General features: G+C 49.6%; 1 protein-coding gene across 2 annotated transcripts in view; it reads left to right on the plus strand.

The window, feature by feature from the left end:
- Positions 1 to 21,460, plus strand: part of ADAP1 (ArfGAP with dual PH domains 1) — a 41,074-nt gene that overhangs the window by 16,413 nt on the left and 3,201 nt on the right. The window contains exons 1-4 of one of the 2 annotated variants that reach the window (XM_031606833.2): positions 3,495 to 3,776; positions 15,016 to 15,128; positions 16,157 to 16,303; positions 21,259 to 21,342. In XM_031606833.2, coding sequence (XP_031462693.2) covers positions 3,608 to 3,776; positions 15,016 to 15,128; positions 16,157 to 16,303; positions 21,259 to 21,342 — 513 coding nt within the window. In that variant the 5' untranslated portion in view covers positions 3,495 to 3,607. Of the gene's footprint in view, positions 1 to 3,494; positions 3,777 to 15,015; positions 15,129 to 16,156; positions 16,304 to 21,258; positions 21,343 to 21,460 lie in introns of those variants that run through there. The other variant, XM_031606832.2, reaches the window with a different exon arrangement.

A 21,460-nucleotide genomic window follows, 5' to 3' on the forward strand; every position in this document is an offset into this window, starting at 1 on the left:
CAGGGATGCCCTTGGTGCTGTCCTCTTCCCAAGTTTGTTGTGAGTCTCTGTTCTGTTGAGGTGGAGATGCTGTGAGAGAACCAGGTGAACATCATGGCTACAGGGAGCAACAGCAGATTGGGCTGTGTCTTAACGACAGTAGTGGCCAAAGCCATATGAAGAATCGTTGGACCAAATACTTGAAAATATTTACACTTAAGCAAAGGCAGAATCATCTCGTTTTGGGGATAAAGAGCCTGAGTCACTGGTCTTCTTAAAGAGTCCAAGCGCAGGAGAGCAGTGGCTCACCAGTGAGCTGCAAATTTACAAGATGTGTATACTGCTAAGAGATTATTTATGCCATGTATTGTTATTTAATAAGGTCATTGAGGTAGTTCAGTGGTGATTTACGGGCTCAGATGGGAGTGTAGTTGCTTTCCAGCACAGTGTGAACAGATGGCGAGCATGGGGTGAACTTTGTGCAAGCAGCAGCTTCACCGAGTGCAGCTTTCTGCAACTTTGCTGCAAATGCTGCTCCCATGTATTTCTTATAAATAGGCCAGTGACTCCTATTGCTGTTAATTTTGCAGATAGTCAATAACAGGAGCAGATTCACAGTTAAAGCGTGCTGCTACCAAGCCTGTATGCCACTATGATTGCATCCTGCTAGGACTGGTGAATGGCAGTTCTCCCCTACTCACAGCAGATGCTGTTGTGTATCTTTCATGTTGAGACGTTTGTTTCCCATTCAGGATGGGAATGCATCGTTTGCAAAGAGGAAGGATGTAAATACTAGCAAGCATCATTGCTTTCGTTCTTTAGTCATGGGAGGCTGGAGCTCCTCAGCTGGTGCAAATTGTCATAGGCCCCATAAAAACAGTGGAGGAATTCAGACTGAAGATGGAAGGCAAAGGTCTTGGTTGGTAGGTATGTATCTGAGGGTGGTGGCCTACTGCCTGCAGGCTGTGTTACTGCAGCCCCACTTAGCTTTGGCCCCTGCTGCTTTGTATTCCATATATTTATGGCATGGAGTAGATCTCGTTGTCCTTATTCAGGGCTGAGAAGGGTGAGCTATCCTTCAGGGTGAGCTATACTACAGGGAGTGCCATTTGTCTGACGGTGTCTGTCCACCTCACTGTGTTCTCAGGACACCCCAGGGATTGCTTTGCTTATGTGTTATTTTCTATTTGTCTGCAAATATGATAGCAGAGTAAATTACGAGACATAAAAGAACGCCCTAAAATAGTAGAATCTGTTAATGTGCACTTTCTATTCTATGTGGCTCTTGCATAACTTGGGAAGCAATCTGAATTAATTTTCCCCCAGCATTTGCACAGTTGGAGGGTGCTCTGCCTGCAAAGAGAAAACGCACAGAACGTGAATGTGTTCCTCCTCACTGTGAGAAAGACACCCTTATTAGCTCAGCCTGACCTGCACTGATGTAATGCAGTTTATTTTGGGCCTGATCAGACAAAGCAGCGAGCGGTGTTGCAGTTTAAAGCCAATTATTTTAACTGACAAACCTCATCCTCTGCTGTCACTTCCTCGTTTCAGCTACAAGCCAGCAGTGCCATGGTGACGCTGCGCTCCAGCATTCCTCTCAGCCTCAGGAGCAATCAGAGCAAGGAAATAAAGCATCACTGGAGATGCCATTTGTTAAGACACCGATGCACACAGTCCTGAAGGAGAAGGTAGTGCAGGGGCTGAAGTGCTGTGTGAGCCATGCCCAGCCCCTTGGTTTGGCATGCATGGTGGGACCTGAGCAGGGCTGTGTCCTCTGAGCTGTGGTTCTTTGTGAGATAAGGAGCAGAGAGAAGGGAGGAGAAGGAAGACAGCAGGGTTGCAGCTGTTCATGACTGCAGCAACAAAGGAAAGGTGGTTGGGGGTTTCCTCGTGGAATGCCTTTTGTCTTTGTTTTGTCATCAGAGGTTCTTATAGAAAGTGGCCAAGTTTAGTGAATTCACAACCTCAAAATGCAGGCAGTAAATTAGCGGGCTTCTCATTTGCCCACCTTTCATTTGTGAGCTGGGTGGAAGATGCCCAAAAGGTCTCAAATCCATGTGAACGATGCAAAGTTATAAGCAGTCTTTAAAGCCCATCCTTGTTGCGTGTCTGTGAAGAGAACAGAACTATGCAAATTAAGAGCTTTTCCCCTTTCTTCTGGTTTTATGCTGGCACGTTTCCCGTAATGCCAGCAACTTGAGACTCTTGATTTACATTATATAGAGAGAAATTTAGGAAAAGCCTGATTACAATGGGCTCTTTTGCCATTTTTTGCAGTTGAATTTCTGAAGGTACAACTTAGCTCCATCTGTAGTCTCCATCCAAAAACCTGAGTGTGTCAGGAGCTTCTGTGAAGGCAAATATTTATTTAATCTCAGTGCATGCAGGACGGATTGGCCAGCAGAGCTGTCAGAAAGCTTTAGCAAGCCTCGGTCTTGGCCCATGGAGAGGAATTTTCAATACAAAGAAACCAGTTAGTTTATTTCTCCTGACCAGCCTCCAAGTGGAGCTGCTGCTTTGCTCTGGCTGGTTTTCAATGTCACCGTTATCTGATGTTACTCACAAAATGGATGAAACTCCCTTCTGATGCTTGAAAGGCTTAAGAATTAGAGCCCAGCTTTGAGCTCAGCTCCAGCACATTCCACTCTTGTCCTTCTTTGATGAATCCTGTGTTCCTGGTGCAGGCTGAGGCATGGCTGCAGTGCAGCAGGAAGGTGAGCTGCGCTCAGTGGTCTGCAGAGCATCCATCCCAGCTCAGTGCTTTTGGTGCTTCTAGCTTCCCTCTGCCATCCCTGTGAGCAGGTCCTTTATGAACATGGAGACTGAGATACAAAGAGGTCTGCTGCTGAAAAGCAGCACGAATGAGGGCAGCACGATGTTTTCTGGAGCCTTATGCAGACTTCTGTGTGCCTAAGATTTGGACAGAGGAGGAGATGCTTTGTGATAGGAAGACATGACGGTGCAGTGTGTGCTGGTGCACACATCATGATTGCATCACTACTGCTTTCTGTTAAATCATGGTTTCCAGTAAATCCCCAGCAGCTGCTTCCGCTATTGGGCTCTTACTGGATTTCAGCAAAATCTTATTACAAATCTCTGTTCCGATCTTGCCATTGTCTGTAAGATCATCTTGGCTGCTCAGTCTCTGACTGATAGAAAGTAGAAAATGCACCTGGAGCAATGGAGAGATGCTGGAGTGCAAGCTAAGAGACAAAACCCCTGCAAAGACAGTGCAATTGTTTTGCAAATGATGTCACTGTTTGCATTTGGAGGGCAAGCATTACACGTGGATTTCTACCTGGTGCAGAGGTGCAAAAAGTGCTCTTGCTTAAGCAAGATTATAATCAAAGAATGTTCAGCAGAAATGGGTATGTGGGTGTCTGTACTGAAACTGCAAAGCCTGAATGTCTGCCAACACAATGCAGCTACTTTAGAGCTTTATTTTTTATTTTTCCAAGTTGAATATCAAGGTTACCAGAGTCTGGTGTGCCCTTGTCAGGAGCGGGTTAAAGCAGAAACATCCCTCCAGCAAGCAGCCTTGTGAAGCCTCCTTCTAGAGCAGCCAGAGGCACAGAGAGCTTCTGTTCTCTGGCATGACGTCAGCTGCGGGTGGCTGGAAGGTGACATGCTGGGAGCCAGGCTCCACAGGCACTGGCCTTGGGAGCACCCTCCTGAGCCCTGGAGATTGCTGCTGGACATGGCACCAAACACACAGTGCCTGTTCAGAGCCCATGTGCTCTTCCATGGCCATGCCTGGACTGCTGGACAAAATGTTGATGGAAAGAGGAGTGCTGGTGAGTGGGTTTGGTCAGCATCCTTCCTGCTGGCCCAGCTGCTACCAGAGCTGATGGTGGCACTCTGTGATTTGTGTTTGTTTTTCTCGGAGCCCAGATCTGGTATTTTGTGATTTGGGAGAAAAGCGTGCTATTTTTGAGCATTTTTCCCCAGCAGGACTGAAAGTGTTGGCATCTCTGCTGCTTGGTGCTTCGGGGATGGGGAGCACCCAGTGATGGGGATGTTGTGGGGGAGGCAGAAGACACTGCATCTCGTGCTGTGTCCTGGCCATGACAGCATCTGCATTGCCATTGGCCAATGCTCAGTCTCCTTTATATGTCTTCCTGGTTTAATCCTGCATTTAACATTACACAGCACCTCACCAGCACCTGCTCCAGGAAACCTTTCCCCATTCTCTCCTTGATTTGAGGGAAATGCAGTCATTGCTTCGGATCAAATGGTGGCTGCTGCTCCTTCCTCCGCGTGCTGTGCCACTGCTCCTTTTGGGCAGCAGAAGGGCAGTGTGGCACAGGGCAGGTCACCTCGCCTGCCACCTCCTCTGTGCAGAGCACACAGTGCCCGGCTGGGCTCACAGGGGAAGCATCCATCAGAAAAACATCCGCAAGGTAAAACAGCACTGCATATGGTTTCCAGCCAGACATCAGCAGCAGGTCCAGCCGGGACAGCGTGTGGAGCTGGGGCTGTTGGAGAGCAGTCTGCACAGCCCTGGCTCGGGGAGCAGCTGCTTTGCAATACAAATGGCTTAAACATCAAACACGGTCCGTGCTGCAGCACAGTCAAGACGCATCAAAGAGCTGTTTAGCAAGCCAGACTGAGGAGAAGGATGCGATCACAGCACGGCTGTCGTCTTTTTGTTCCTGGTGACAGGGATGTGCCTGCGCTGCGTGTCCCGGTGCCAGGCGGGCTGTGTTTTGGCAGGGCAGTGCGATGTCATGCGCCTAGAGACTGACTCAGCCTTTTGCTGCTTTCTGTCGGTGCTGCTGAGTGCTGATTCTCACACAGGGCAGCCCCTCTAAAAATGTGATGCCATCTAATGAAAGCTCCATTAAAATCAAAGGAAGGTGCTATGCCATTTCCCTACGTTGCTAAAATGAAAGCATGCAGTGCCAACAGCACGAAACAACAGAAAAAGCTGCAAATGCAAAAGCTTTTCTTTTAGAAATGCCTTTGGTGTATTTTGACTTTTTTTTCTGCTGTTCTGTCTGGGCTGTGGTTAAAGGCTGGGAACTGCTCTGTGCTCTCCAGGAACCCTGAGTGCTGCAGTGACCCAGTGCTGGGGTGGGGGAAATCAGCATTCCTGTTACAGATAGCTGATGTCCAAGAAAGAGCAAGGAGTGCAGAGCAACGTGCTGCTGGCTTCAGCTTCCCTAAAGCACGTAGGCAGCCAGAGCAGCAGGTGAGAATGTGTAGGTCTGAATGGGAGAGCTGGAGTTGGCCCAGTGGGGCATTGGCACTGCTGGCTGCAGGGCATGCAGCTCTGCCAGCTGAGGCTGCGTGCTCACAGCTACCTGGGGCTCCAGCTGTAATGTTAACAGCTGGTTCTGTCAGGCTGCCTTCAACACAGCTTCCATCCAAGCTTCTATAATTAGCCCAGCAGCAGCTTTCTTGCAAGAATTGAAGCAGCAGCATAGGGAAGCAGAATGGTATGGGTGGCAAACCTTACTCCAAGTGCACAAGGCTGGCTGATAGAATTTAAAATAGTTGTGATTTGGTCTTCTTTTTCTTTATTTTTATTTTTTTCTCTGAGTGCTTTGTACAAATAGCTGGCTTAGGGTTTGTTCTTTTCCCCCTCAAAAAAGAATGAGTAAGAAGTGCTCTTTCATTTTGTATCATCTCCGACAGAAAGATTTACATCTGTCAACTCAACTCAGAGATGTTTCATTTGTGGTCAGCTTGGCATCAGGTCTATGTGCTGGGTTAGCTGGGTTTCTCATGGGATTGCTGCTTGTTGGGGGTTAAAGGCATTGCTGTGTTTTAGGATGGGGAGTTCCAGGGGTTGTTGTGCCTCTGGGCTCTCAGGCTGCTGGTGAGTGTGGGCTGTGGGATCATGGGGTGTATGAAACACTGGTATTACTGATGTCAGTCCTCGGTAGCTTTCCCTGGCTGGGACAGTATTGAAATACTGCATTTTGGTGTTGCTCAGACTGCCTGCTCTTGTGACCTTGGGTTTCTACAGTCAATAAATTAATCTATTTTAAATGGAGTAGAGGTAAAGAGAAAAATCAGACCGGTTCTCCACACTTTTGATGATTAAGTTTTAGAGAAAGAATAGGGGAGGCAGCCCTTTCTATTTCTGAAGGTTTCTGGAGGCAGTTCTTGGTGTCCTGATCTTTCCTAGCGCAGTGCCCTGAGGCCAGAAGGTTGCTGCAGCATCTTGTGTAATGGAGGGGTGGGGATGGAGAGGAAGTAAGCTATAACTCAGTGCATGGAAAGCACTGGTTTCGTGGCAGCTCATCCGAGCTTAATTGAATTACTGTTAAAGATCCGTTCTGTGTTGGAGACCTGTGCAGGGCCAGGCACTTTTTGTCTCTCACCAGATAAAGAATTTTTCCGGAGTGATGTCATGTCTTTTTCTGGAGTTTGCCTAGGACGTTGTTGCTGAGCCTTAAATCAAACTCAGCTGAGAAGTGTGAGCACTTCTTAATGCCTTTCTGCTCAGCCCGTCTCCATCGCGGGTTTTGTAATTCTGTGCTCCAAAAATAAAACACTGTGAGTTCTGTAAGGCTGTGGAGGGATGGGGAAGGTTTGGCATCTGATGCAGAGAAGTGCATGCTATGGGTGAGCATGAGCTTATCAGACCTTCAGCAGAGCTGCTCAGCAGCTGGCTGTGCTGCAGGAATGGTAATGTAAAGAAGGAGGAGCAGAGAGTTGAGAGGTGTGCGTTGTGTTTTCTCCCTGTAGCGAGCTTGTCTGAGTTTTCCCCTTGAAATCTTGGATGCAGCAGAGAATTTTCCACATTCTGCTCTCTCTTGGATGCAAAATGGGGCTGGAAGGTGCCTCTCTGGCTCTCCCAGTGGGACTGTTTCTAAAGATGCTGTGCAGTCAGGGTGGGTGCACAGCAGCTGCATGGATGATCCTGGTTTGTTTCCATACCAGTTCTGTGAGAGCAGTGATGGTGTGGCACACTGCTAACAGCAGCATATCCCCAAAATGTCTGAAAGGCAAGAGAGGTGCACAGCAGGGTGTGAATTTCAACCTTACGCGCATTGCAGAGACTGGAAGGAGGAATTTTAGCATGGTGATGTCAGTGGGAATCTTGCTCAATGATTTATTCAGACCAGGATTGAGCCCAGATTTGTGTAATTACAGAGTTCATAAAGTGGGACCACCCTGCTATGGGGCCGAGGGGCAATAGGTTCAGTAAAGCCAACGTCCAGCTGTGTGCAAACATCCTCCTGCAGGCTGTGGCTGTGCTGCTGCTGCACCTCCCCCCATCCCACAGTGCTGGGAGCATCCAAACCAGGGCTTTCTGGGGCAGCTGAGATTGCAATGAGCCCTAAATTAAAAATTCTCCCTTCCCTGCATAAAGCAATAGCCCTGACTGTAAATGTGTCAAACACTCAATAATAGATGATCAGGAGCCATTAGCACTGCAGCAGATGTGCTCACAGCCATTTGGATTTCTCTTCAAAGCAAACAAAGAGGAACGCTATGTGTGTGAAAGGATGGGCTTCCCTGATTTACGGTCGTGTGTCAGCATTGCCTACGTGGGGGGAATGTTTCAGAGCAGGATGCCCTGGAGAGAGGATCCTAAACTGCTTTGAAGTCAGTGATGAACTTCTCTGCGGCTTCAGCAAAGCTCTGGTCAGCAGTTAAGTTCTTCTCATCCTTGCTTGGGTTGATCGATGGGAGCAGCCGCCCATGCTGAGGTTTTATTTGCTGGTATGGGAAATAGAAAATCCATCCCAAACTGTTCCAGGCTTGGAATGTATTTTGGCTTTTCCCGTGGCCCGAGGGAAGCGCAGGCCTTCAGGTGCTGCCTGGGGCTCTGCAGTCATTTGGAGCCTCAGCCTCAGCCGTGTGTAGCTCAGCACAGCCCATCTGTGGTGCACAGAGGGAAGGAATGCTGCCCAGCTCCATCGGTCCTGTGTGGGGCTTTGGGCATTTACAGTTCGGTGCTTTTTGCAGTGTGGTGGGCAGTCCTCGTGCCTCAGCTTCCTTCTTGCTGATGCATCCTCTTGTGCAGCTTTTGTGCACTTCGTTGCTTGGTGACTGCAGGGAGGGCTTGCTGGGGTGCTCATGTCCTGCCCTGATCCCTGGTTTGGGATTTTGTGCTAGAACTTCAGCTTGCAGCAAAGTAATGCTGCTGTTGTAGGGATGCTGCCATGACTTGGCGCTGCGTGCCTGTCCTTAAATGTCTTCTTTCCCAGCTTCCCTCTAAATCAGACCTCAGATGTATTCAGTGCTGGTAGAAGGGATGAGCATTGCACTGCCAGCCTCTCAGCTTTCATCTCCCTTTTTGTAATAGCAGACTGGATTCATGAGAAGAAAACGTGAGGGTTATTTACCTGTAACTGGTGTTCTCTGAGCAGCCAGCAGCTCCCAGGTGGCCGTGCAGGAATGCCACTCAAGGAGGAAGCATTTGATTTCCAAGTAAAATTAGATTCCACATCCAATTCGCAGTAACACAAGCACAAGGCTTCCAGTAAAGATGTGCTCTGTAGCAGAGGGTTTTAACCTCTCAATGCAGATACAATCTAATTGCACTGCAGCAGCTAACTATTGCCTTATCTTCAATATGTAAACGCTTGCTCCATTATTAAGTTACCAGGGAAGCTGTACTGTATCAATGATCAGTTATGAAATAAACTGATAAACTGATAAAAGGGAGGATGTATTCTCTACAGTGCAAACCAAACCTGTTCTGCCTTACAGTGGTCAGGTAAAGACTTGGGGATTTTACACCTCATTACATTTCCCCACTGTTCATTCCTCCATAGCATTTTCAGGGAGAGGAGCACTGGCTGGAGGAGCAGCTTTACCAGGAATCGCTGCACCCCATGGAAGTTTTTCTCTGCTGAGCATCCTTTGCACCTCCATCCCCACCTGCAGTCATCCCAAGGTTGGCACCCCGCTGTCCCCACGTGTCTCGGTTTGGTCGCTCTCACCCAGGCAAGGTGTGATGGGATCCCATCCAAGATACCTTCAGCGAGCATTAAAGGCTGTATGAACATCTTTGTCACCTGAGAGCTACTCCGTAGGGAACGATAGCATGTGATTAAAGAAACCGGTTAAAAACAGCTTAGGAAGCTGGATTAGGTTTATAATCTCTTATTATGGTTCCCTTTAGCTGACAGCTCGGTGAAAGAAGGGGGTCTGGATTACACTGGGAAACATCGGAATTGACAGGAGGGTTTTCTGACTGTTAGGCTTAGTGGTGTCATGAATGATTTTAATCAGATTTAAATGGTGGCAAACATCACAAGCTTAATGGATTTCAGCTTTATTATTGGGGCTTTGCTTAGAAGCAATTTGGATTTTCAACTGTGTGCCAGCAATGCAAGTGTGTTCACAGTGACATTAAAAGGGGCTGGAAACGCAGGGACTGACCTCACATGTAAATACAGCACACCCATGGATGGGGACAGACCTTATCTTTTTTCCATCAATCTCAGGACCGGGATGCACTGTTCAGCTCAGCCCCATGGGTTTTTTTCTGCAGAGGCAATGTGTTTGGCTCTATTTCATACAGCGTGTGGGTTGTCCCAGGGATGATGTACAGTGTTCTCTATCCCTTATTTTAGGGGGAGTGGAATTCTCTCCCTGACATCCCATTGTAAGGCTTTGTCCTGGCTGTGCTGTGCTGCACAGAGCCAGGCAGGCTTTGTGAGGTTTGATCAGAGGCAAAGCAGTTACTGAGGGCTGTGCTACCTGTATTTCTGCATTGCTTTGGTAGTGGATCCCCACCTGTTTCTCTGCGCATCTTTTTTATGTTGTGGGAGAAGTCACCTGGCAAGAGCTCAGCATGGAAGAGGGTTTTGTAAGGATGTGTTTGTTGGGAGGATTGGTAACGGGAGACAGCCTTGTTGGGCACTTGTTGTTTGACTCCTGAAGCTGTCAGGGGTAGGAATCATCACTGAGGTCTTCTCAGCTGTTTGGTGCTGCCAGTCCTCAGGAGCAAGAAGGGGGAAAAAGGGAATTTTAAGGTTCCTCCGAGCAGCAGCACGTGGCATCGCTCCCTCTGTGGCTGTCCTTGCTCATTGTGTGCTACCCAAAACCACCGACCTATGGTTTCAGGTACCCAACACTGAGTTGGACGTTAATAGTGATGTTTTCCCCTGCAAGGCCAACCAGAGGTCTGTAAGTGTTATCGCAATCATCTCCTAAATCCCGGCTTTGTGTGTGATGTAGCCATTCAAGCGCTAATTGCCTTTGATTAAGTCAATCACTTGCAGAGTGAGTGGGTTAATTGGGTATTGTGGAAGCAATCAATCTAATCAGCTGCTTGCATCCATAACTGAGGCACTACAATGCAGCAGGGCAGTAATTGTTTTATGAGCTCCTGGATGGCAGCAGAGGCAGACTGGATGGCAACAAGAAACCTTTCTCTGCAAAATGGCCTGTTAGGAAAGGTAATTTGCATACTAAGTGCTCATTAGGAGGAGAGCACTGATTGATTAAGAGCTGGGAAATTGTCCCCTCTAAGAGGTGTGTGTCTGGTCGGGGTCAGCACGTGGTGGATCCCGGGCTGTGTGTGATGGGGTGGGGATGTCTTCTCTTGAAGGGGGGTTGAAGAGGTGTCTCCAAGGTGGGATTGCTGCCAGTGCTGCAAAATGGAGAATTCCCACTTGGCAGGACGTGAGATGTGCCAGGCACCCATCCCGACACAGGGCCACCAAGAGCTTACCTCCCCAGTGCCCTTCCTGCAGCAGGGAAGCTGTCTGCATTGCAGGGTCACTCAACAGGTGCCCATTTGCCCCTTGCTAAGGCTTGTGCTTCCAGAGCACAAAGAAATGCTATTGCTTAAAGCAATCAAACCAAACAATTTACGCTGTTGCAGCCAAACAAGAGGTTTACAGTTCTTCCTTCGATGTTATTTGAAATCTGTTCCACTGGAAAAGCACAGATCACATCACCTTCTCTCTGTCCAGCTCCTTGATTGTGGACAAAACGGTTTATTTCTGAAGAAATATCCTTCATATTCATTGTGCTAAAAGGAGGCTGTGACATCAGTGTCAGGGATTCTCCACTCAGCTGCTCCAAATGATTACGCTGTTTCTTAACCTTGCAGAACGAGCTGGCACATCATCTTCAGTGAGTTCCTATCTCCTGTTCTGGCTTAATTAACATCTTATGCTGTTAATGTAGCAGATGGCTCTGCTTCTGACGTGCAGAAGTGGTGATGTGCACCCTGTAATTTTAGCAGCAAAGCGATGTGATGTAGTTGTGTTTAAATCTTCGTCTATAAAGCTCAGAGTTGGGGTCAGAGCACTTTGTCTGACTGCTGAGAGGAAAAAGAACCTATTTTTGGAGGTGAAGGTGCCCTGCTTGAACTCGAGGAAAATGCAGTTGCTCTTGGATTACAAGTATGAGTAAATGTTTCCCTCTCTTTCAGCCTTCCATGCTCTGTCTGGCAGTGAGACCAGGAGAGAAAGACAGCACAGTAATGCATTTGTTCCTTGGTGTAGTGCTACGTTTCTACTATGGCTGGTTTTGGTGAATGTTTCTCCTCAAAGCCTTGCACCAGGCCTGGTTGTACCACTGTGACAATCATGGAAACAAGTGGTTCTGCTGCCTCCATTCCCAGCTGAAATAGCAGATTAAGCACCAAAGAAACCAGAGAGCAGATAGGGTTTAATTCCAAGTTTAGAATGCTTGATGTGGGATGAGAGAAAGCAAAGTCCAAGCATGTGTTCTTTTCTCCAGCCGGTGGATCTGATCGCCCTCTCAGAGCGGTTTCTTGTTCTCTGAGAACAAAGGCTGAAACTGAAAGAGTAATTTTGGGTACTTCCTATAATCCGCGTGCACAGAGGGACCAAAAACCCCATCAGTAACAACTGGCCATAACTGACGTGGGGACTGACGTGGGGAAGTGGTGATATTCCTCTTCTTAAAAATAGGGAACTTGAACGAATTGCTGGAGGAAGTCGGGTGGGAAGGTGCTATCTTTGCGAGACTGTCTTGGTAGCAAATCCTCTCGCTTGCCTCCTCTGTGGCACTGTGATAAAGCTGGGTTAGGCTGAAGCAGCTGAAGGGTCCAGGAGCTGCAGACATGCACTCAGCACAGCTGGCACAAGGCCATCTTGTTTTTGGGCAACCAGCGTGGTAATTCTGTTTTCCTTCCCCCACGGAGCTTAAGCTGGGGTGATGAAAGGAATGTAGAAATGGTGGTTCCTCATTTTACCTTGGAAATGACACAGTGGGACAAAAATGCCCATTCCGGAGGTGTGAGTTCTGGTTATGTGCGTGCCATTTGTTGGTCAACTTTGTCACAACTGCTTGGTGGCCTTTTTACGAGCCAGGTTTGTGCCAGAACTGCCCAATGCCAAGCGGCCCAAGCACAGGGGTGTTATTCCTGAAGAGTGCTGGCCTTCACCAAGCATCCTTTGGCAGTCATGGCTGTGTGCTGGTGGCTGAGCACAGTGCCAGCGGGTGGCTGCAGCCTTTGTTCTGCACCTGCAGGTGATGGAGTGCTGTGTGCCCTGAAGCTGTGCTGCTGGCTGTTTTGCTTCACCATCATGAGTGCAGCCCTGCTGAAGGTCTGGGTTTGGCCAGGTAGCTCTGAACTGGAAGCTGTTGCTAATGCAGGGCAGCCCATGGAGGTGAGGAGGGGCTTTGTAGGAGCTCGGCATCTCCAGCATCCTGCAGTTCTGCTCCTCAACACCTTCTCTAGCTGTTTGCACTGTCTTTTAGATCTGGATGTTGAGGATACGTCTTGCTGACTGATTGCCTGGGGAAGCTGGATGAGTTCACATTCGGTTCACGTCCAGTTCGTTGTGTTTGCATTTATCAGCATTGACAGGGGAGCAGGCAGCAAGTTTGGGCAGAGCACAGGAGCAGCTCCCGAGGACACAGCCCTGGAGGAAGGAAGAAAGAAAGAAAAGAAGCAAGCAAAGGATTTGGGGAAATCTGTGCCAAAGTACAGCAAAATTAGCAGCTGGCTTTGTGAGAGCAGCCAGGAGCTCTTTTGCAGAGGCAATGGTTGTGGAAAGTGCCAGCATTCTTATTTTCTTTTCTAATTTCTCCGAAGGAGAACAGAGTGGAATTCAGATGCTGTGTTTTGGCTCAAAGGGCTGGAAAAAAAGGAGATCATAATGATGAAAGTGTCTGTACATAAGAGGGTATGGAAGCCTTGGTTTCCAGCCTGGCTTTGGCACTGGCTCGCTGTATTGCCCTGGGCGGATCTCCAACCCTCTCTGTGCTTCCACCTTCTCATATGAAACCACTGGGGTGCCAGTCTCACAAGGGTTTGCTTTCAGTGAACTTCATACATTTGCAGCTCCTTGGGGAAATGCAGTGAGTTCTATTCACTACCCCTTTAGTAGTAAGAGAAAACACAATAAGTTTATTGCAGAGAAGAGAAACAGGGCATCCTTACACCCTGTACCACTTGGATACTTGTAGCAAAGTGCTCTGGATGAATGAATGAAGGCAACCCGCAGGCATGGCTTGTGCAGGGAGCTGCTGTCAGGCTGTGAGGCTGAGAGCTGAGCTCAGCTGAGCTAACTCAGGTGAGTGTATTTCAATTAAGAGCTTCCTACCTTCAGGGCCCTGGCAGCATTTCTCCCTCATATTAAGCAAATCTTGCCATATCAGCCTGGCAGGACCTGCAGCCTATCTGCCTGCTGTCAACCCCACGTTGTACAGCCCTTATCCCTGTTCAGCTCTGTCATCTTCAGCCACTATTGAGCACGCAGTGGTTCTGCTGATACAACCTGTCAGATGCTGGTGTTCCCCACACTGGGGGAATGAATTTGTGCCACAGTGGTGATAAGAGGGGGCCAGCCTGCGCTGCTGCCCTGGGCTGGTTTTGCTGCTTCCCCTTGCTCAGACTGAGGATGGTTCTGCTCACTCTGTGTGTTTCTTTCTCATGCTATGAGTGCCTTCCCAGAGGTTGGTTGTATTTTGTTGTTCAGAAACAAGCTTGCAGTTGGAGTAGGGTGGAATGGATTGGCTGAGTTCACCAGTGCTACTTGTGGCATCTCTCCCAAGGCTGGAGGATGGTTGGGTGGGCAGGGGAAGGGCTCTGCCCATGTAATGCCTCTGACATCTCTGGTTTTGGTGCTCGGGTTGCTGGTCTGGTGTCTGTGCAGTGCTGCCAATGGGTGCCAGCGCCCTGAGCACCCAGGGTGTGTGTTCTGCACTGCAGGGCTCTGAGAGGGAGGGCTGGGCAGGCAGCAGTGTGGCTTCATGCTTTAAAAGAAGTCCCTGCTGCAACGCATGGCCCATATTAAATAAAGAACCAAGGGAAGGACTGCTGACAGCTTTAAATATTTCCACTGCTTACATCTGCACCAAGCAATGAGCCCCTTGGCAGCACTGTCTCCCAGCAGCCTGCTGTGCAGCCCGTGGTGGTGAGGCTCTCAGCAGTTGGCATCCAGCATTCACAGCAGCACGAGCTTTGCCATGGCACTTATTGATGCCAGATGTTGACAGCTTTGCCTCACATTCAGCAAAGGTCTCTGAGGATCTGGAGAAAGCATTCGGCGTAGGATTTCATACATCCAGGCAAAAGAAAGTGGCATTTTGTCTGTCAGCAGAGGCATGATAGCCAGACAGGTGCTTTCTCTTCAGTTGGCATCGTTAGCTGTTGTCTGTGCCATTCTTACCTTTGTCTGCCCTGATAGCTGAACGCACTTGTGTGTGTGTGTGTGTGTGTGTGTGTGTGTGTGTGTGTGTGGTTTCTGTGTGTTTGTGCATTTCTTATGGCATGGAAACATGGTTTGTACTGTAGAGTGAGCACTGAGGGCTGGCTGGGGGATTTCTGTGCTTCTTTTATTCTGTTTTTAAAAATGAATCCTGCATTACTGGTGTCATATGGACCGCTGTCTGAAGAGCTGGTTGGATGAGGGTTTTCTGCACATCCTCACTTCCACGTGTTAAGAAGTACTGGTAAGTCATTATAAATGTACAGCTTGAAAATCCTACCTCCTGAGAGCCCGAGCCAAAAAATCTGAAAGGATTGAAGCCACAGAAAGGGGAACACCTTTTCCATGGGACTTGTGTGTAATTCTGCCTCAGACAGACGGGAGGTGGCTCTGCTTCTCCTCACCCTGCCCCTCTGCTCAATGTCCGCAGGGTACCGAGAAGGGTTTCTGTGGAAGAGAGGACGGGACAACGGGCAGTTCCTGAGCCGAAAGTTTGTGCTGTCAGAGAGGGAAGGTGCACTGAAATACTTCAACAAGAACGACGTGAGTTCCTGGGGCTGCTGTGGGGGTGGGAAGTCCTGCTGTGAGTGTTGGTGCACAAGGAGTTTCCATAGGTGCTGTGTTCTCGATGGGTGGAGCGCAGCCCAGCCGGCCGCCTGCTGTGCAGGACGTGCTCTCAGTCCCCAGTCACTGCAGTGAAAAGATGCTGACCGGCCGTCCCACATCACCCGCTGTGTTGCCCTTGGCTCTCCTTTCACCACCATGAATTTTTCTCACCTCTGGCCCTGCGTGATCCAACTGACGTGGATCTTGTACCCATGGGTACCTTCTGGGGGAGGGAACGCTGCCTGTGACAGCACCTCACAGCCCTCAGGATTTCCTCTTTCGGTGCCATGCAGTGAAGCATTCATCCCTTTGCCCAGAGCAGATTTCATGTACTGGAAGGGAGATACAGAGCTGTTACCACGAACATTGCCCTTGTGATTAATGGATAGACATTCTGCTGTTCTGCACCACATAATGGGTGGAGCTGAGGTGTTTTCTATGACCTTTTGCTCTTCCCTGGTGCCTCCAATGATCTCCTTCAGAGAGGATGATGCCTCCATCACAGCCTTAGGAGCTTTCAGCTCCAGTGGAGCTGTGAGAGCAGTTCAGGCCCCCACCACAGCTGCAGCAGTGGTTGTACTGGATTCAGTTGCTATTAGCTCCAGTAGCTTGAGGCTACCTGCTCTGCTGCCACGCTACCTGCGAGTCATGAAGTTGCTCATAGCACAGCATCCTTGCTGTCTTTGAGACCTGACCTATCTATCTTGCTTCTGGGCTGAAATCTGAAATCTCCTTGAACTTTGCTGAGTTTTGTAGAGCAGCAGAGTGTTTTGCCATGTCGGCAGAAAGCATTCAATTGTGCCCAAGCAAAGCCCCAGCTCTGTTATCATCAGGCAGGTCTGTGAGCTGAGCATCGTGTTTCAGGTACTGCCCTCAATTGTGAGGTTTTTTTTCTGACACACTAAACTGCTTTCTGGTTTAAAAGCCAATTCTCAGGTGTTTGCTCACTCAGCTGTGTTTTCCAGGCAAAAGAACCCAAAGCGATTATGAAGATTGAACATTTAAATGCAACTTTCCAGCCTGCAAAAATCGGGAACCCACACGGACTACAGATCACGTACTTGAAGGACAATAGCACAAGGAACATCTTTGTCTATCATGAAGATGGCAAGGTGAGAGCAGGGGGTAGCAGGGCCTTGTGTGTGCTCCTGGAGGATGGTGCTGCACGCAGCCAGACTGGGTCACACCTGTCTGTAACCCAGCTGTGACTTGGGGATGGGTGTGGGACTTTGTAATGTGGAAATCAGTGGAATGCTCAGGAGTGTGGGGCAGTTGTTTGCCCAGGGAGGATGTGGGACACAGCGGCCTTTGCAGTGAGAGGAGAGTCCCAGAGCTCTCACACAGAGTGTGTTCAAGGGGTCAGCCCAAGTGGAACCACTGTGGTTGCAGGGCTGTGCTGCAGTGATGCAGAATGTGTTTACCTCGTGGCCATGGAGCAACAACAGAAGCCAAAGGAAGGAGCTCCTTCCTGTAGAAGCTGCACCTCGTCAGCTTCTGTCTGGTGAGGTGGTGCCTCTGTCTGTGGTCTGTGACAGTCTGCACAGAATTTTGCTGTGTTTTTTGGGTTGAAAAAACTGATTTTTCTGCCAGATGCCCACGGGGAAGGAGTGGTTTGTGACATGCAGGCAGTTGCTGTGAGCAGGGCTGATCTCACAGGTTGAGTGTGGTTGTTCCTGCTGCCTACTCAGTGCTTGGGCAGGCAGCTCTGATGCATCTGATAACACCTCAGCTGAATTTCTCTCAACTTCCTTGAAATTGCTCTGCTCCTTTGGCTGACCGAGAATGCAAGCTCATCACAGGTGATAACCTTCACTGGAGTAAGGCAGCTAAGCAAATCAAAGCCAAAAGGACAGCCTGGATCACTGTGCTGCTGCCCCAGAGCATTGCAGGATGGGGCAGCTGTATGCAACTGAAGGCTTAGCACGTGCTCATCACCAGGTGGACCGAGACCATTGGGGTGAGCTGGGGCTGAAGATGCACCCCATCCCTGATTCTCTGTGCAGTGAAGTGCCAGTCACCATCACAGCCGTGGGAGGCACTGATGCATAATGAGGGTTGTAGTTTGAAAATACATATGGAAGGAACCCAAGATGCAGATTTCGAGTAACCAGGAATGCTACCAGAAGCATTCCTCTGTGCTTCCTTTTGCATGGTGGGCACAAATGCTCTCAGGTGATTACTTCATTGTGACCTAAGGGGCTTCTGGATCATCAGCTGTGCTGAGCTCCTTTGAAGTGAAGAGCAACATGCTTGGTGTGAGTGGGAGGAGCTGAGGAGCTTTTTTTTTTCAGTGTGGGAGTCTGAGAGCACTCACACAGCTGGTTGGAGCAGCGCAGATGCATGCATCTCACTCTGTGTCCATCTGACAAAAAAAACAGTCCCAGGTTTCTGCCTGGCATCACGCTCCAGTGCCAACAAGGACTGGTCAAGCTCTGCCTGTTTTGCTGGGAGCAAAGTTAGTTTGTTAAAGGGCACTCAGCCTTTGAATGACCTTTGGTGGGGAGCAGAGGAGAGAGTGATGTTGGAGTTCCATTTCTCAGGCACTGTGCAGTGGGACCTGCTCTGCTGGTTGAAGGCAGTGATGCTGGCAGGGCTCCAGGCGCACATGAGGTGCTGAAGCTGATTTCTCACCGCGCTGAGCTCCTGCCCGGGACTGAAGCTCCCTCTGCAGGACTTCTCCTGAAGCCATCACAGGAGCAGCTCGGGCTGCTGCTGCCATCCCCAGGGTTACCATCATCCTTAGCATCCTCGGAGGTGGGCTGCATCTCCAGGAAAGGCCTCTCTACATAGTGCAAACCAATATCTTTGAATCTTTTCTGGACAAATGAGCTGAGCACTCTTCTTTGACATTCCTGAGCTATAGCAGGAGCTTTCAGAACAGGCAAAGGTGACATGAGGGCCGTTGTCAGCAGCAGGAGGAGCTGACTTGAGGACTGATGAGCTGGAAGAGAAGATGCAATTTCATGCAGGTTGGTTGCCTGCTGTTGCCATGGCTGTGCAAGTGGCTCAGGTCTGGAGCAGAGGCTGTGCATCCTGGCTTTGCAGACACAGGTGTGTGCTTATATAAAGAGATGTGATGTCGCAGTGGATCATTCTGGCTCTGGGAAAAAAAACTGATAGTCTGAAATCAATGAGAGATTCGTCCTCTGCTTTCTGCATGGCAGGACCTACTGGTCAGGGGGGTGACCCCCACGCAGCACATCGTGATGTCAGGGTTGCCTTCTGGTTGGTGATTCTGTGAATCACAGAATCACAGAATGGCCAGGGTTGGAAGGGACCTCAAGGATCATCAATCTCCAACCCTCTGCCACGTGCAGGGCGACCAACCTCCTCATTTAATGCTAGACCAGACTGCCCAGGGCCCCATCCAACCTGGCCTTGAACACCTCCAGGGATGGACGGGGCATCCACAGCCTCTCTGGGCAGCTGTTCCAGCACCTCACCACTCTCTCTGTAAAGAACTTCCCCCTGACATCCAACCTAAATCTCCCCTCCCTCAACTTAAAACCATTTCCCCTCGTCCTGCTGTTATCAACCCTTTCAAAGAGTTTATTCCCCTCCCCTCTGTAGGCTCCCTTTAGGTACTGAAAGGCTGCAATGAGGTCACCCCGCAGCCTTCTTTTCTCCAGGCTGAACAAGCCCAGCTCCCTCAGCTTGTCCTCATAGGGGAGGTGCTCCAGTCCCCTGATCATCTTCGTGGCCTCCTCAGGACCCTCTCCAACAGCTCCCTGTCTTTTTTGTACTGGGGGCTCCACACTCGGACACAGTGCTGCAGATGGGGCCTCACAGAGCAGAGTAGAGGGGAACAATCACCTCCCTGTCCCTGCTGGCCACCCCTCTTCTGATGGAGCCCAGGATCCCATTTGCCTTCTGAGCCACAAGGGCACACTGCTGGCTCATATTAAGTTTTTCATCTACCAAAACCCCCAGGTCCTTCTCCACAGGGCTGCTCTCAAGGACCGCTCCTTCCAGTCTGTAGGGATGCTTGGGATTCCTCCAGCCCAAGTGCAAAACTCTGCACTTTGCTGTGTTGAACCTCATCAGGTTCACCCGGGCCCACCTTTCCAGCCTCTCGAGGTCCCTCTGAATGGCATCCCTTCCTTCAGCCGTGTCAACCACACCACTCAGCTTGGTGTCGTCAGCAAATTGCTGAGGGTGCACTCGATTCCATCATCGATGTCACTGATAAAGATGTTAAAGAGCACCGGTCCCAAGACAGACCCCTGGGGGACGCCGCTCGTTACCGGCCTCCACCTGGACATGGAGCCATTGATGACCACCCTCTGACTGCGGCCTTTCAACCAGTTTCTTATCCATCGAGTGGTCCACCCATCACATCCACATCCCTCCAGTTTGGAGATAAGGATGTGGTGGGGGACCATGTCAAAGGCCTTGCTCAAGTCCAGGTAAATGACATCGGTCGCCTTTCCCTTGTCCACCGATGCCGTCACTCCATCATAAAAGGCCACCAGATTGGTCAAGCATGACCTTCCTCTGGTGAAGCCGTGCTGGCTGCCATGGATCACACGCCCTTTCCTCATGTGATCAAGCATGTCATCCAGGAGGATCTGTTCCATGATTTTCCCAGGCACAGAGGTGAGACTCACTGGCCAAAGTGGAGAATCATCACCACTTTAATGTTACAGCTTCTTTTTCATTGCCTCTAGCCTGTAATGGTCATCATTCACTTCAGGAGCCAGTTCCTCTCTCTTGCAGATCCTCTTTGTGCTGCTATCTGGGGTCTGCTTAGCTGCTTAAGATAGAAAAGCAAGTGATAAGTAAAAGCTCAGACAAGTAGGTCAGAGTTTTCCAGAGCCTTGTCTGTGTGTGTCCTGGTACCTTATCTCCCATCTCAGCGTGGAGCAGGTTAACCAGGCAGAGCAGAACACCAGAGCTGTGAAGGATGGCTGTTGATACCATAGACCATTTTTGAGCACCTCAAGTTGGACTTCTTGTAACTGAGATCTCCAAAGTAACACGTAAAGGACCTGATTTTTGTGTGTTGTTTTTTTGTTCAGCTCAGTTTGCTTTTGAAAATCGATGTGTAAACGTTAGTGAGGGCTGAGGTGTGCTCTGACTCAGTGCTTCCTGCGCTGCAGCAGCCTCAGCTCAGAGGGACAGAGTGGGATGGGGTCTGTGCTGAGCTCCAGTCTGGCTTAATAATGCCTCATATGTACCCATAACAGCCCTCTCCTGCAGCTCAGTGTGCAGCTGTCACAACTCTTGCAAATGCATCTCGTTTTCCAGTGAGACCTCCAGAAAGGTGCCAGTGCAGCACAGGCTCTGTGATCTCACCAGAAGCAAATCAGCAGAGGAGTTCAAAACTGACCAAGTTAACCGAGCTGTTTTGGAGAGCAAAATAAAAGGGAAAGAGATGTTTTTCAAGGAAGGAAAGAAGCGCCACGGCACCTGGGCATTGAGTTGGGACTTGGGTATGGGCCTCACAGGTGGGCTGCAGTGCAGGGATGAAGAGATGTCTGGCTGCTCTTGCAGCAGAATCTGGAAGGAAGTCACTGTGGCCTCAGAATGTGGGAGATGTCCTTTGTGTTCCCTGCATTCAGAGGGGTGAGGCTGGTGATGGGGAGCTGTTAGCCTGGATTTGCATCTGTGTGCAGACGGGGTGCAGTGAGGGGAAGAGAAACCCATGTTTACAGAGCTAGGCTCGCCTCTGGGCTTACCATCTCCATGCTGGGTCTCACCAGCTCTTTGCCAAGCACCCTGCCCATGGTGCTGTGCATCCTGCTGCTCCCCAGCACTTCAGGCTCTGCTAATCCTGAGCGATGGCTCTGGGATCACCTGAAGTCTCTTTTCAAAGCCACAGGCTGGATTTCCCTCTGCTGACCTTCCTCCTCCCACACCTGATTTAAACACGAGCAGATGGGGAGCGGGGATGAGAAGTGCTACCAGATCTTCTTCATGGTTTGTTTGTTTTGTTTTGTTGAGGGTTAGCACTAAACTGCACTCATGTCACTGGGACAGAGGGATGGGAGAGCTGCAGTGCAGCAGGATGGCATTGCTTTGTTATGTTCAGGCTGTGATACTCGCTGTTTTTTGTTCCTTTTATTAGGAAATAGTGGATTGGTTCAATGCCATTCGTGCTGCACGTTTTCATTACTTACAAGTGGCATTCCCTGGAGCCAGCGATGCTGATGTAAGTTTTCCAGATTGTTTTTTTTCCTTGTTTTTAGCATCATGTTATCAAGCAGGAAAGCTCTGGGGAGTGTTCTGTGCCAAAATTATTGCCAAAATAGTGCGATGTGAGGGCCTTC

This window comes from Phasianus colchicus, chromosome 16 (genome assembly GCF_987193195.1).
Source record: "Phasianus colchicus chromosome 16, bPhaCol1.hap1.1, whole genome shotgun sequence".
NCBI classification, from domain to species: Eukaryota; Metazoa; Chordata; class Aves; order Galliformes; family Phasianidae; genus Phasianus; species Phasianus colchicus.